Consider the following 13,282-nt stretch of genomic DNA (forward strand, 5'->3'; position numbering starts at 1 on the left):
CTGCAAGCACCTCTACCGGTTTCGAAACTTATTAGTCTCTCATCAGGAGGCACATATGCTGCTCTCCCTGATCCAACCAAAACAAACCCCAGCGTGCAGTCCCGGATTGCAACGAACATAAATAAATAAATAAATATTGCTTTAAAATACATGGTGATTCGATACGGGTGAGTCATGAGGAACTGTAGACATTACTACCTCGTATGCAGTCCTCTATGGGGAATAACAAATGACCATTAAAAAGCATCTGCTTTCTTTAATTAATACTATACGGGGTGAGTTGTTAATTTTTACAGAAATTCGTATTCGTCATAATTTTTGAACAGTAATATCGATAACACACAATTACTTAATTTTTTATATAAAAATCAAATTTGACTATGAATAAAAAGATTGGTGAAAAGAACCATATACACTCACCGGCAAAGAAAACGAGCACCCCAAAAAATGGGTCATTTTTAATGTCTTGTATTTCCTAAACCTGATGTCCGATTTAAGTAATTTTTTAATATGTTATAGCCTTATTCTTTATCAATATCGCTGTAATAATATTATTGCTAGACAGGTACATTGTCATTGTATACAGGGTGTACGAATCAAACTGTGTTTTTTTCTCAAACTTTGGAACACCCTGTGGAATGTTATAGCTTTTATAAAATACTAAAATTAAAACCCAACTATAGCCACAGATTTTCTTAACATTTTGTTTTTTTATTCATTCGCTTATGTTGGATAATAAAAAAGTTAGGCACTTTAACAACTACCCCTGTTTTTCGTCAATACAGGGTGTTTTTCAATAAGTACGGCAAGCTTTAAGGGGTAATTCTGCATGATAAAATAATGACAGTTTGCTTTATAAACTTATGCCCGCAAATACTTCGTTTCTGAGATAGGGGGTGTTGAAATTGTTCTTACAAACTGACGATTTATTTATTGCTCTAAAACGGTTTGTGATATGCAAATGAAATTTGGTAGATTTTAAGAGCTAGTTATTGCGCATTTTTTGGCATACAATTGAGAATTTTATATTCACCATTGGCGTGCATACGGGATATATCTAAAATATTTATACCCGTATGCACGCCAATGGTGAATATAAAATTCTCAATTGTATGCCAAAAAATGCGCAATAACTACCTTTTAAAATATAACTAAATTTCATTTGCATATAATAAACCGTTTTAGAGAAATAAATAAATCGTCAGTTTGTAAGAACAATTTCAACACCCCCTATCTCGGAAACGAAGCATTTGCGGACATACGTTTATAAAGCAAACTGTCATTATTTTATCATGCAGAATTACCCCTTAAAGTTTGCCGTACTTATTTAAAAACACCCTGTATTAACGAAAAACAGGGGTAGTTGTTAAAGTGCTTAACTTTTTTATTATCCAACATAAGCGAATGAATAAAAAACAGAACGTTAAGAAAATCCGTGGCTATAGTTGGGTTTTAATTTTAGTATTTTATAAAAGCTAGAACATTCCACAGGGTGTTCCAAATTTTGAGAAAAAACACAGTTTGATTCGTGCACCCTGTATACAATGACAGTGTACCTGTCTAGCAACAATATTATTACATCGATATTGATAAAGAATAAGGCTATAACACATTAAAAAAGTTACTTAAATCGGACATCAGGTTTAGGAAATACAAGACATTAAAAATGACCTATTTTTTGGGGTGCCCGTTTTCTCTGCCGGTGAGTGTATTTAAAAAAATTAACTTATTTTACAAATATTAATTTTTTTTTGAACAAATATTTAATTTCTTCTAAGTAACCGCCCAGTCAACTGATTTATTCAAACTAGAAAAAAATTATTTCAAACTAGAAAAAAATCAACTGTATATGGTTTTTGAAAACTCTAATAAGAATTTTACAAATTAGAAAAATAGGTAACTAAAATGGCATATTTATTTTTCCCCACACGATTACTTAATTTTTTTATAAAAAAATCAAATTTGACTATGAATTAAAAGTTTGGTGAAGTGAACCATAGATTTAAAAAAAATAAACTTTTATTACAAAAATTAATCTTTTAAATTATTGATTCTTGTAACATTATTAGAAATGATCCCTTAACTCTCAGGAGGTCTACTAGACAGTTGATGGTCCGATAAAGACGGATTTTATTTCAAAAATCTGCTATAAATCTAAAAAAAATGATTTATTTGTTTCTTAAGTTCTTTTCTGTGAACCTTTTTGTCAAATACCATCAGCTTATTTATTTCCCGCTGATGTAGAGTAGTTTACATCTTAGATCTAAAGTTTTTCATGCATGCATTATTCCGATAATAACATATGGGGCACAAACATGGACAATCGCAAAAAAGAATATGAACATAATTATTCAGAGTCACTCAACACGCGATGGAAAAAACAATGCTTGTCATATCACTTAAGGACAGAAAAACAAACATATGGATGAGACAGAAAACTAAAGTCACCGATGTGGTACAAAAATCAGTAAAATTGAAACAGGAATACGCTGGACATGTAGCTATTCTGCATTCCATTATTACCTTTCAGTACAGACGCTTATGAAGAACAGGGTTGCCAAGAGATATTAATATTTATATTAAATAAATTGTAAAGTATTTTTATACCTCACTTGGTCTATTAAATTTGTCAGTATATATGAGAAATCTTGTAAGCTGTCAAAGCAAATGGAGTTTAGCTCAGTGGTAGCGCGTTCGACCGGAGATCGAGAGGTCCCTGGTTCGAATCCGTGTGTTATCTAACTTTTTTTTATTTTTAATATTGTTTCAATAAAAATTTTTGGAAAGTAGTAAGTAAAAATTAATTTAATCTTTAAATACAAATAACTTGTTGAAAGTATAATTTATTTCATTGAAATCATATAATAGAAGTATAATTTCTTACGTGCTTAAAAAGTACATTTTTAAGGCACTCATGTGAATTGCAGAATTCGCTTCGCTCATTTTGCAAACTTTCACATGCGTGCCTTAAAATTGTACTTTTAACACTTATATAATAAATTGCTATTAAATATAATATTAATCACAGGTTAGTTATAATTAATATTCAAATGATATATTTTTAATACCGTATAAATATCTTTCATAGTACCTATCTCTGAATTATTTAAAAATAATAAAACCCACATATTTTCAAATCAAGATGTGTTGGACTTCTGGAATATTCTATTTAGACGGACTTTAAGTTCGTTTGCTTACAACCGGCAACACTGAGTTGCAAGGTTCCATAAGTTTTATATTGGGATATGCTGGCTACATCGCCAGCAAAGTAACTGTGGAACGCAGAATAGGAGCGATCTAAACAAATGGCACAGAACAATTTTAACCTGGAGACCATACCAACACAAAAGACCCAGAGGCAGATCTCCTATGAGATGGACAGATGATCTGAAACGAACTGCCGGGAAACAGTGGCTACAAGTAGCGTACAACAAAAACATTGGAAAGGAAGACTTGAAGAGGCTTATGTTCAGATGTGGACGTGAATGGCTAGACGAAGAAGAAGAAGAAGAAGATGTAGAGTCCATGTTTCACTTTCACATGTAACAACTAGGCGAATAAGTGGCATGTACAGCCTAAATTTAGATTGTCTTTTTAGCAGCTTCGATAGTATAATGATTCTTCCCCACAGCTCTCGTTGCTCTTTGTCTACGTGGTTGTCATCGGTGATTACCGCCCCCAGATATTCAAGCTCTTTTGCTACTTCGAAGTTGTGGTTATTAACACGTTCAGTGCTACCCTTATATTAGTAACATTGCTGCCGGACTGATACATATTTTTGAAATTTTTGACTCCCCATTATTGTAAATATGTGTGTTATTATAAGAGTTAAAAACAAGACAAAATAAGTACACACATTACCACAAGTACTATCACTCCTACGATACACACACTACAAGTGCTAGCATATAACTAAATATTATATTCGATAAGGTATATGACGCACCGGTGCGTCATCCGTCCCTGTTCAAGAACTAGTTTGATGCACCGGTGCGTCATCAGCACTGAACGTGTTAATAGTTATATTCTTCCTAACTCTTGGCATATCAGTCATCCAGATAGTAATTCAAATTAGTGATGTAACCAATATTCGTATTCGCATTCGCGCATATTCGCATATTTTTGCATATTCGCATTCGCATCCGCATTCGCGAAGTTTGTGCGAATGTTCTACAAATATGAATATCAGAAAAAAATTATTTGAAAATAATATTAGGTTAATAAAATCAAATTCACTTCTCAGCTTTTTTTTATAAAAAATGGTAACTTAACCTCGAATAATCACATTATCAGCCTTCACTTTATTTTATTATTTGGTATTATGTAATAAAGCTTAAGATTCAGTTTGATTTACACTAAATATAAATTATATTTTCATTAAAAATTTAGGAAACATTACAAAAATAGAAACAAATTAAAAAAATTGGACATTCGCATTCGCATTCGCGAATGTCGGTAGCAGATATTCGCATGCGCATTCGTATTCGCGAATGTTCAAAAAATGACATTCGGTACATCACTAATTGAAATTCATACGCTTATACAAAAAAATTAGACACAAATTTGTAGCTAAAAATGGATTAGGACTCATACCTTAACTGAGGCGCTTTTAAAATTCATAAATATTTGTATACTTTAATTTCCAGATATGCAAAATTATTACAAATTTTCTGCTTTTCGTTTGAAATTTTAAAACTTTACATAAATTATGAAAATCAACCTAGGTCAAAGCCAAGTACACAACTAAATTTATTTGCAATATTTTATATCTAAATATAAGTTTCTGTTCAATCTATTTTATATCTTACATGCCTTAAGAATGCCCAGGTTCTTTCAAAGGTCGTATTGCTCTTTTAACGCTGTATTTCCTTCTTCTTTACCTGCCATCTCCGAGACGAAGGTTGGCAATCATCATTGATATTCTAACTTTTGGCACTACATCCCGAAAGAGTTCAGTTGAGCTGCATCAAAACCATTCTCTGACGTTTCCCAACCAGGACATTTTCTTCCACCTATACTGCGCCTTCCTTGAATCTTTCCCTGCATTATTAACTTTAGGTATTCGTATCTGTCACCATGTGATATATGACCCAGATATTACAGTTTTCTTATTTTGATCGAATCCAGTTTCTCCCTGATGTTCTCTTTTCTTCTTAGTACTTCTTTATTAGTTCTTCTCTCTGTCCAGAAGATTCTCAGCATTCTTCTATACGTCCACATTTGAAATGCTTCCACTCAATTGAGACATTGTTTCTTAAATGTCCGTGTCCCCACACCATACAAAAGAATAGCAAGCTGCCTCTCTAACTGTTTCTATTTTTGGTTAGACGTGGTGCATTAAACAAAGTTTATATTTAACACAAAGTTTCAGTTTCATAAAAAGATAAATATAGTCCGTCCGCTATAACTTTTCCCATGCGGTACGATTCATTTTCAATCAAATTAAGTCAAAACATAAATTGAAACAAACGACAAAAATACATTTTGTATACTATATACTACACACATCGTCGTACGTTTCACTTTCTGTTTTGACTTAATTTGATTGAAAATTTTTTGCTCAATTAGAAATCCAATGAAATCAATTAATTTGTGGTCATCTGATTGAATACAACCAATAAAACCAACATTATACTGAAAACAGATCCCATGGGCTGTTTTCACTCAATCATGTAGCTATGGATACCCACGGTTCTTAGACATTACTACGGTTGCCTAAATCGACTAACCAATGAACATTAAGGGTGAGATTACGTCACGAGAGTTTACTATCATTTGAATCGTAATATGATTTTTTTCGAATCCTGAGAAAACCAAGTATTTTAGAAAAATTTAAACGCAGGATGCAAGATTACATTATTACCGAGGGCGGAAAGCCCCTTAGAATAAACAAGCAGATTCTATTGAATGAAATATTTGAAATTAAATATCACACTTCTCTTTTATTTTCAGCCCTGTAACTTATTAAAATAAACATTATAGAAGTTTTCAGGGACTTTCAGCCCTCGGTAATAATGTAGTCTTTCATTCTGAGTTTAAATTTTTCAAAAATATTTATTAGTTTTCTCAATATTCGATAAAAATGAATACAATTAAAACACATTGAGAATTTTGACATGCGTCAAAGTTTTGCATTCTCAAATGTAAAATTCTGAACTGTTGAATTCCAGCTTCCCTAATAATTATTTTACATCAAAAGACATCTATTTGAAGAGGATTGAAATCTGTATTGGAAATAACTGTTAAAATTGGTCTACGTAATTAAACATATTCCAAAATTCTGTAAAAATGTAATACATTTTAGTTTTCAGCCCAAACTTAGGCCACACACAATGCAATAATGTTCACATTTTTGAACTGTCAATATTTTTATTTTATCATCTATTGTTTAAAAACAATACAGTTGATAAGATACCCTCAGTTGCGGAGAAAGGATTAATAATAAAGATTTTTTTATTCAGTCAATGGTGTGAGCACTGTCAGTTAAATAGTAACGTGTGGCCTTACTTTTACACGCATACCTATTGTGGCAAATGTATCATATTTTTCAAAATTTTGGAATGCATTTAAATCGTAGAACAATTTTAACTTTTGATTTTAATACAGATTTTAATTCTCTACAAGTATTCTCTCATGACTTTTGATGTAGAATAATTAGGGAAGCAGGAATTCAACAATTCAGAACTTTACATTGAGTTTCCTATGGCCCTTTTTACGATTCGCCACCCGGTATAAGATAAAATGTGTACTATGTGTCTTATTATTTCATAATAACACAAATAATACACATATATACACAATAACACACATTCAATGATCGAAAATAATTTAAAAATATGGGAATGTAAACTCTTGTGACGTAAAGTCAAAAATATAAGTCTCCCCACCACCGTCGGACAAGACTACCGTAATAAAGTCTAATAACCGTGATGGATACCTACATTTCGTTTCATTTCGATTTTGACATTTCAAATATTCAATATTTCAAAATGTCACGATTTGGTTGTAATACTGATGAGAATATTAATGAAATTATCGAATCAAATATACCAAAGAATACTGTTTACATTAAAAAATTTTCTATCCGAATAACCCTCGAACATTGATAAATGCTCAAAAATTTTTCAACAACTTTCTCAAGCTTGTTGCTTACATGCAACAGACCTCCGCCTACGGCGTCGGTCTGTTTCCAAGCAACAAGCTTTCGAAATCTGTTATAAAATTTTTTCGAACAATTATCAATGTCCTTGGGTTATTACTACTGAAAATGAATCGTACCGCATGGGAAAAGTTATAGCGGACGGACTATATAAAAGATGTGCTGTACCAAAGTCAAAACTTTTTTAAATATTAACAATAATATTGTGTGTTCCATAGTTAACCAGTTTGATTCTAGACTCATCTTCAAATATTAGCTAGTCATGCATGAGCTGTTCGTTAATAAATTTGTTTTTTATATTTTTAAATTATTTAACATACTATTAAAGCAAATACATGATAAAAGAGGCTCCTAATCATGTTTTGTAGAAAGAATACTCAGTACTTTTGTCCATGATAACTGTATAACGTTATGAAGCTTGTTTTAGGAAAACTAATATAGTTAATATAGCGTATATAATCCATTTTTTAAATCTGAATATTGAAAAAGTTAATGATGAAGTCCGCTGCTTTTCTTTTGGTACTTGTGATTGGTAAGTTTTTGATTATATAAATTAATAAATTGTATAACATTATAGTCTAAGAGCTAGTGAACCTTTCGACTAACGGTCGTCCTGTAAGGCTAGAAATTTTTCTAGTGATAATTCATAGCACACCAAGGCTAAAAACCATGACCCGGCAGGCCTCAGCGGTGCACGTGTATCTACTAGGTGAATCGAAAAGTGCAAATTTAGGGGGTAAAATAAACTTTCTCCTGTAAGGTTAAAATTTAAGTATGTGTTTAAGTAAGTCATTTAAAAGAAATGTGTACAATGACAGGCGATTCTGAAGAGCATAAGACCTTGCCAGACGAGGGGAAAGATTAGGGGTTTTTCCTAAATTTATTTTTTTTTGCATCGAACAAATTTTTTTAAGTTTTTTTAATCATTCCAAACAGAAAAGGTCTTTAGTGATTTTTCTCTTAAGTTAATAGTTTTTGTTATATAAGCGATTGAAAAAATTTTGAAAATTGCGAAATCGACCATTTTTAACCATAAATTGGATCTTTGTCTAAAAATTTCAAAGTTGCCAAGGTAGGTAGATATTCTTTAAACGTTGACTGATGAAATCCCAAAGAGTTTTTGCAATACAATATCGGAAACCCCTTTGTTTTTTAATTGCTAATCAAGCGGACGCGACATTGAGTTGGCATAAATTCATTATCTCGAGAATGGGCAAATTTCAAGAGCAATCCTCAGACAGGTCGATTTTTATTTTTAAATTAGGACTTTTTGGCATATATATAATACTAGTGACGTCATCCATCTGAGCGTGATGACGTAATCGATGATTTTTTTAAATGAGAGTAGGGGTTGTGTGATAGCTCATTTGAAAGGTTATTTATTTCTCTATTCACTAATATAAACACAATTATTTATACAGGGTGTGCACAAAATTTTTTTTATTAAATTAACTTTGATTATATTTGACAAATAGGAGAAACATTTTTTTTGCACACCCTGTATAAATAATTATGTTAATGTGTATATTACTGAATAGAGAATTAAATAACTTTTTAAATGAGCTATCACACAACCCCTACTCTTATTTTAAAAAAAGCATCGATTACGTCATCACGCCCAGATGGATGACGTCACTAGTATTATATATATACCAAAAAGTCCTAATTCAAAAATAAAAATCGACCTGTCTGAGGATTTCTCTTTAAATTTGCCCATTCTCGAGATAATGAATTTATGCAAGCTCAAACGTCCTCACTTATACTACAGTGTAGCGCCCGCTTGATTAGCAATTAAAAAACAAAGGGGTTTTCGATATTTGATTGCAAAAAACTCTTCGGGATTTCATCAATCAATGTTTAAGGAATATCTACGTACCTTACCAATATTGAAATTTTTAGATAAATGTCCGATTTAGGGTAAAAATGGCCGATTTCGCAATTTTCAAAATTTTCAATCGCTTATATAACAAAAACTATTAACTTAAGAGAAAAATCACTAAGGACCTTTTCTGTTTGGAATGATTCAAAAAACCTAAAAAAAATTTGTTCGATGCAAAAAGAATAATTTTAGGAAAAACCCCTAATCTTTCCCCTCGCCTGGCAAGGTCTTATGCTCTTCAGAATCGCCTGTCATTGTACACATTTCTTCTAAATGACTTACTCAAACACATACTTAAATTTAAACCTTTCAGGAGAAAGTTTATTTTACCCCCTAAATTTGCGCTTTTCGATTCACCTGGTAGATACACGTGCACCACTGATGCCTGCCAGGTCATGGTTTTTAGCCTTGGTGTGCTATGAATTATCACTAGACAAATTTCTAGCCTTACAGGACGACCGTTAGTCGGAGGGTTCACTAGCTCTTAGACTATTAGTTCAATTTTTGTTTTCTCCATATTTGTCTGGACTTGATAATTCTTAAAAAAGCGTTTTTAAAACAACCTTAAATACTATAGACGGTAACTTATAGGTATTTAAAACATATACTCCTTTTTTCGATTTTTTGTCTAAACTATTGTGGTCGTACTATGTATTATTCTAGCGTGATTCACATAGCATTTTTAGACCTTAGGAAGGCATATGACACCATGGAAATAACTGTACAAATCAATAACGAAAATAGGAATACCAGCTAACTTAACACAAGCAATAAAGAACAAACGTATACAGTGGAAATGCAGTAAATATAAAAATCGGAAACAAGGTAGTTGCTTATTTCAAAACAACAAAAGGATTACTACAGGGATGCCCAACGTCACCAACACTTTTTAAAATATTTTTAGAATACGCACTAACAACTTGAAAGAATCAAAATGTAGGGGTATGAAAATACCGAAAAGGGACAATTATCTCTACACATTGTGTTTCGCAGATGACCAGGTGGTGATGGCTCTAGATTAGAAAGATATCAGCTACATCGTAAGAAAACTAAAAGAGGAATACGGAAAGGTGGACATAGAAATTAGTATATGAAGAAAATATAGAATACTTGGTAATATCGGAAGAAGACATCAAAAATTTGGAAATAGAAGAACAAGTAGAAATAAAAGGAACAAAGAATTTTAAATATTTGGGTTTTATAATGTCGAAAAACGGAACAACAGAAGAATAGATAAAAAACAGATTGGGACAAACAAGATTTTGCATCAGACACCTTCTTAGTATAATCTAGAACAAAAACATCAAGGAGAAAACAAACAAAAATGATATACCAAACAATAGACCGAACTATCATGTCGTATGCCGCAGAAACATGGGGCATAAACAAAAAAAACCCAAAGGAGTATTCTGACTACCGAAAGGGAATACAGGAGAAGATGCTGTGGTCCGACCAGAAGAGAGGGAATACGAAGAGCAGAAAACACATGGATTAATAAGGTTGTAGAATTGAGCCAAAGAGGAAGAACAAGAAGAGGACGACCGAGAAGATCTTGTAAAAATGAAGTCGACGAAGCCAAGGAAAGTATTGGAAGATGAAGACTGGAAATATCGAAAAAAATGGAAGTCTTGGCTGACGGTACGGCAACGGCAAGTTTATTATACGGAGATCGAAAGAAAGGCTCATTAATTTTGACGGAAATATTATCATGGACATACAGAGTAAAATAAGAAGCAATTTTCATTATAAGGCAGTTGATAGAAAAATACAGAAGTATAGAAACAAACGCTCATAGTATTCATTGAACTTGAGAAAGCATATATGATAGAGTTCCTCGAGTGATTCTGTGGTGGGCACTCAATATGAAAGGAGTCCCTGGTGAATATGTAAAGCTTGTGAGGGATATGTATGAGGGAGTAACGACTAGTGTTAGGACAGGTGTGGGAGAGACTGATAAATTTCATGTGAAATAGGATTGCACCAAGGCTCTGTGCTTAGTCCGTATTTATTCTTATTAGTTTTGAACCAGATAACAGCGGAACTACAGGGTAACATTCCATGGTGCTTAATGTATGCGCATGGTGTCGTGTTAGTAGGAAATAGTGAAAGAGGCTTAGAAAAAAAACTGGAACAGTGGAGAGAACCTCGGAAGGAACAAGGTTTAAAACTTAGTAGGACAAAAACAGAGTATTTGCAATGTTCATTTAAAGATGGAGTTACTACAAATAAAATGGTATCTTTGCAGGGTGAACTGATTGTAAAAAGCGATAGTTTTAAGTACCTGGGATCGGTAGGTTTTAGATGGATGAAGTAGAAGGAAGCAAGTGGTGTGCTGTGTGACAGGAAAATTCCAATGAAGTTGAAGGGAAAATTCTATAAAACAGCCATAAGACCGGCTGTGATGTACGGAACTGAATGTTGGGCAGTGAAAAAGAAAGAGGAACAACGAATGTATGTGGCGGAAATGAGAATGCTTAGATGGATGAGTGGAGTGACAAGAAAAGATAAAATTAAAAATGAGTATATTAGGGGAAGTCTAGGTGTGGCACCAATTGATGCCAAAATGAGAGAGCATAGATTAAGATAGTTTGGTCATGTTCAACGTCGAGACGCTAATCACCCAATACAAAGAATTGCTAAAGTGCAGATTTCTGGAAGGAGTAGGAGAGGAAGACCAAAGAAGACGTGGTAGAGACGATTAGGTAGGACATGTTCGTAAAGGGGATTAATATTGATATCACCCAAGATAGAATTGTATGGAGAAATGCAATTAGGAAAGCCGACCCGGCATAGGGATAAGGCAAAGAGAATGATGATACAGAGTAAAAATAAGAGCTTGTGAAGAATATCTAAAGAAACAAAGAGATAACACCTTTGAGCTAGAAGATGAGGTAAATAATGGACCAAGAATATTATAGCACAAATACTATGGTGTTACCTGCATATTATTATCTGATGTTGTTTAGCCAGTATTCGTTTAGAAGAATGCCTTTTCGGTTTCGTACAAGGCTTCTATAGATCTGGACCTCGGAGGTAAACTACACTTATGTCATTTCGAGCAACTGTGTTTAGCGTGTGTTTGCAACAAAGTTTAGAGCACTTAGGATGTTAATAAAAATCTGATGTATCCCATAATTAATTGAAAGACAATGTGACTGTATTTTAATGATTATATATAACCAATTTGTATAATCCAACCAATAAAATAAGTGGATTAAACAAACTTATTCAAAAAAACACCATGTCGACATAGTGTAGTTTACCTACGAGGTCCAGAGATATTCTTTCCGAGTAGAGATTGAAGATTAGTGGAGACAAAATACAGCCTTGCCTCACTGAACACATGATTTCCACATATTCAGTATTATGAGATTTGTGGTCTGATTTAAGTAAATCTTTTTATTTATTTTGAGATCTTGGTAGCTAATTTCTTTTAGTATTTGCATTACCTTGGTGTGCTGTACTCTATTAAATGCTTTCTCGTAATCAACCAAATATGCGTATGCCTAAAGTTTATTCTGCAATAACACAACTAAAGGATAGCAAGATCAGCAGCCCCCGATAATATACTAGCAGTACTACTAAAAGTAATGGACAACGAATCAATAGCAAACTTCATAGAGAGAATGAACAACATGTACAAATCTGGATTAGTACCAAAAGAATGGATTAATAACGACGTATACGCATATTTGGTTGATAACGAGAAATCATTTGATCGAGTACAGCACACCAGGATGATGCAAATACTAAAAAAAGCATAAATGAACTACCGGTATCTCAAAATAAATAAAAAGATTTACTAATATCAGACCACAAGTCTTATAGTTGAATATGAACATACCGAATATGTGAAAATCATTCGTGGAGTGAGGCAAGGCTGTATTCTGTCTCCTCTAATCTTCAATCCCTTCTCTGAAAGAATATTTCGTAGGTGTATTGAGAAAATTGACTAACTCACAACAGTAAAGTTTTAAGAAAAACGCATTTAAACATTATTATACCATATGTATTACCTCTAAAAAATCGGGTACACTGGCTGTTCAAGTTTTGGTACCTGGATATGATTTTTAATGATGTTAAAAACATCATTTTGTTTATGAAAACTTAGAAAAAAGTGGAGTTAGTTGATTTTATTTGTCATTGAATGTGCCGATTTAAGTACGGTTGATGACGAATTTGGGATATAGGGTTTTTCCTGTTAACATATTGATGTTTGTGGATTTAATGGTAGGAAAATGTCA

General features: G+C 32.8%; 1 protein-coding gene across 2 annotated transcripts in view; it reads left to right on the top strand.

The window, feature by feature from the left end:
- Positions 1–7,510: 7,510 nt before the first annotated feature.
- The window catches only part of LOC126882879 (uncharacterized), a 73,036-nt gene continuing 67,264 nt past the window's right edge, over positions 7,511–13,282 (top strand). For both annotated transcript variants that reach the window (XM_050647937.1, XM_050647938.1), the window contains exon 1: positions 7,511–7,691. In XM_050647937.1, the coding sequence (XP_050503894.1) occupies positions 7,652–7,691 (40 nt within the window). In that variant the 5' untranslated portion in view covers positions 7,511–7,651. The remainder of the gene's footprint in view (positions 7,692–13,282) is intronic.

The sequence above is a fragment of the Diabrotica virgifera genome, chromosome 4 (genome assembly GCF_917563875.1).
Source record: "Diabrotica virgifera virgifera chromosome 4, PGI_DIABVI_V3a".
Classification (NCBI taxonomy): domain Eukaryota; kingdom Metazoa; phylum Arthropoda; class Insecta; order Coleoptera; family Chrysomelidae; genus Diabrotica; species Diabrotica virgifera.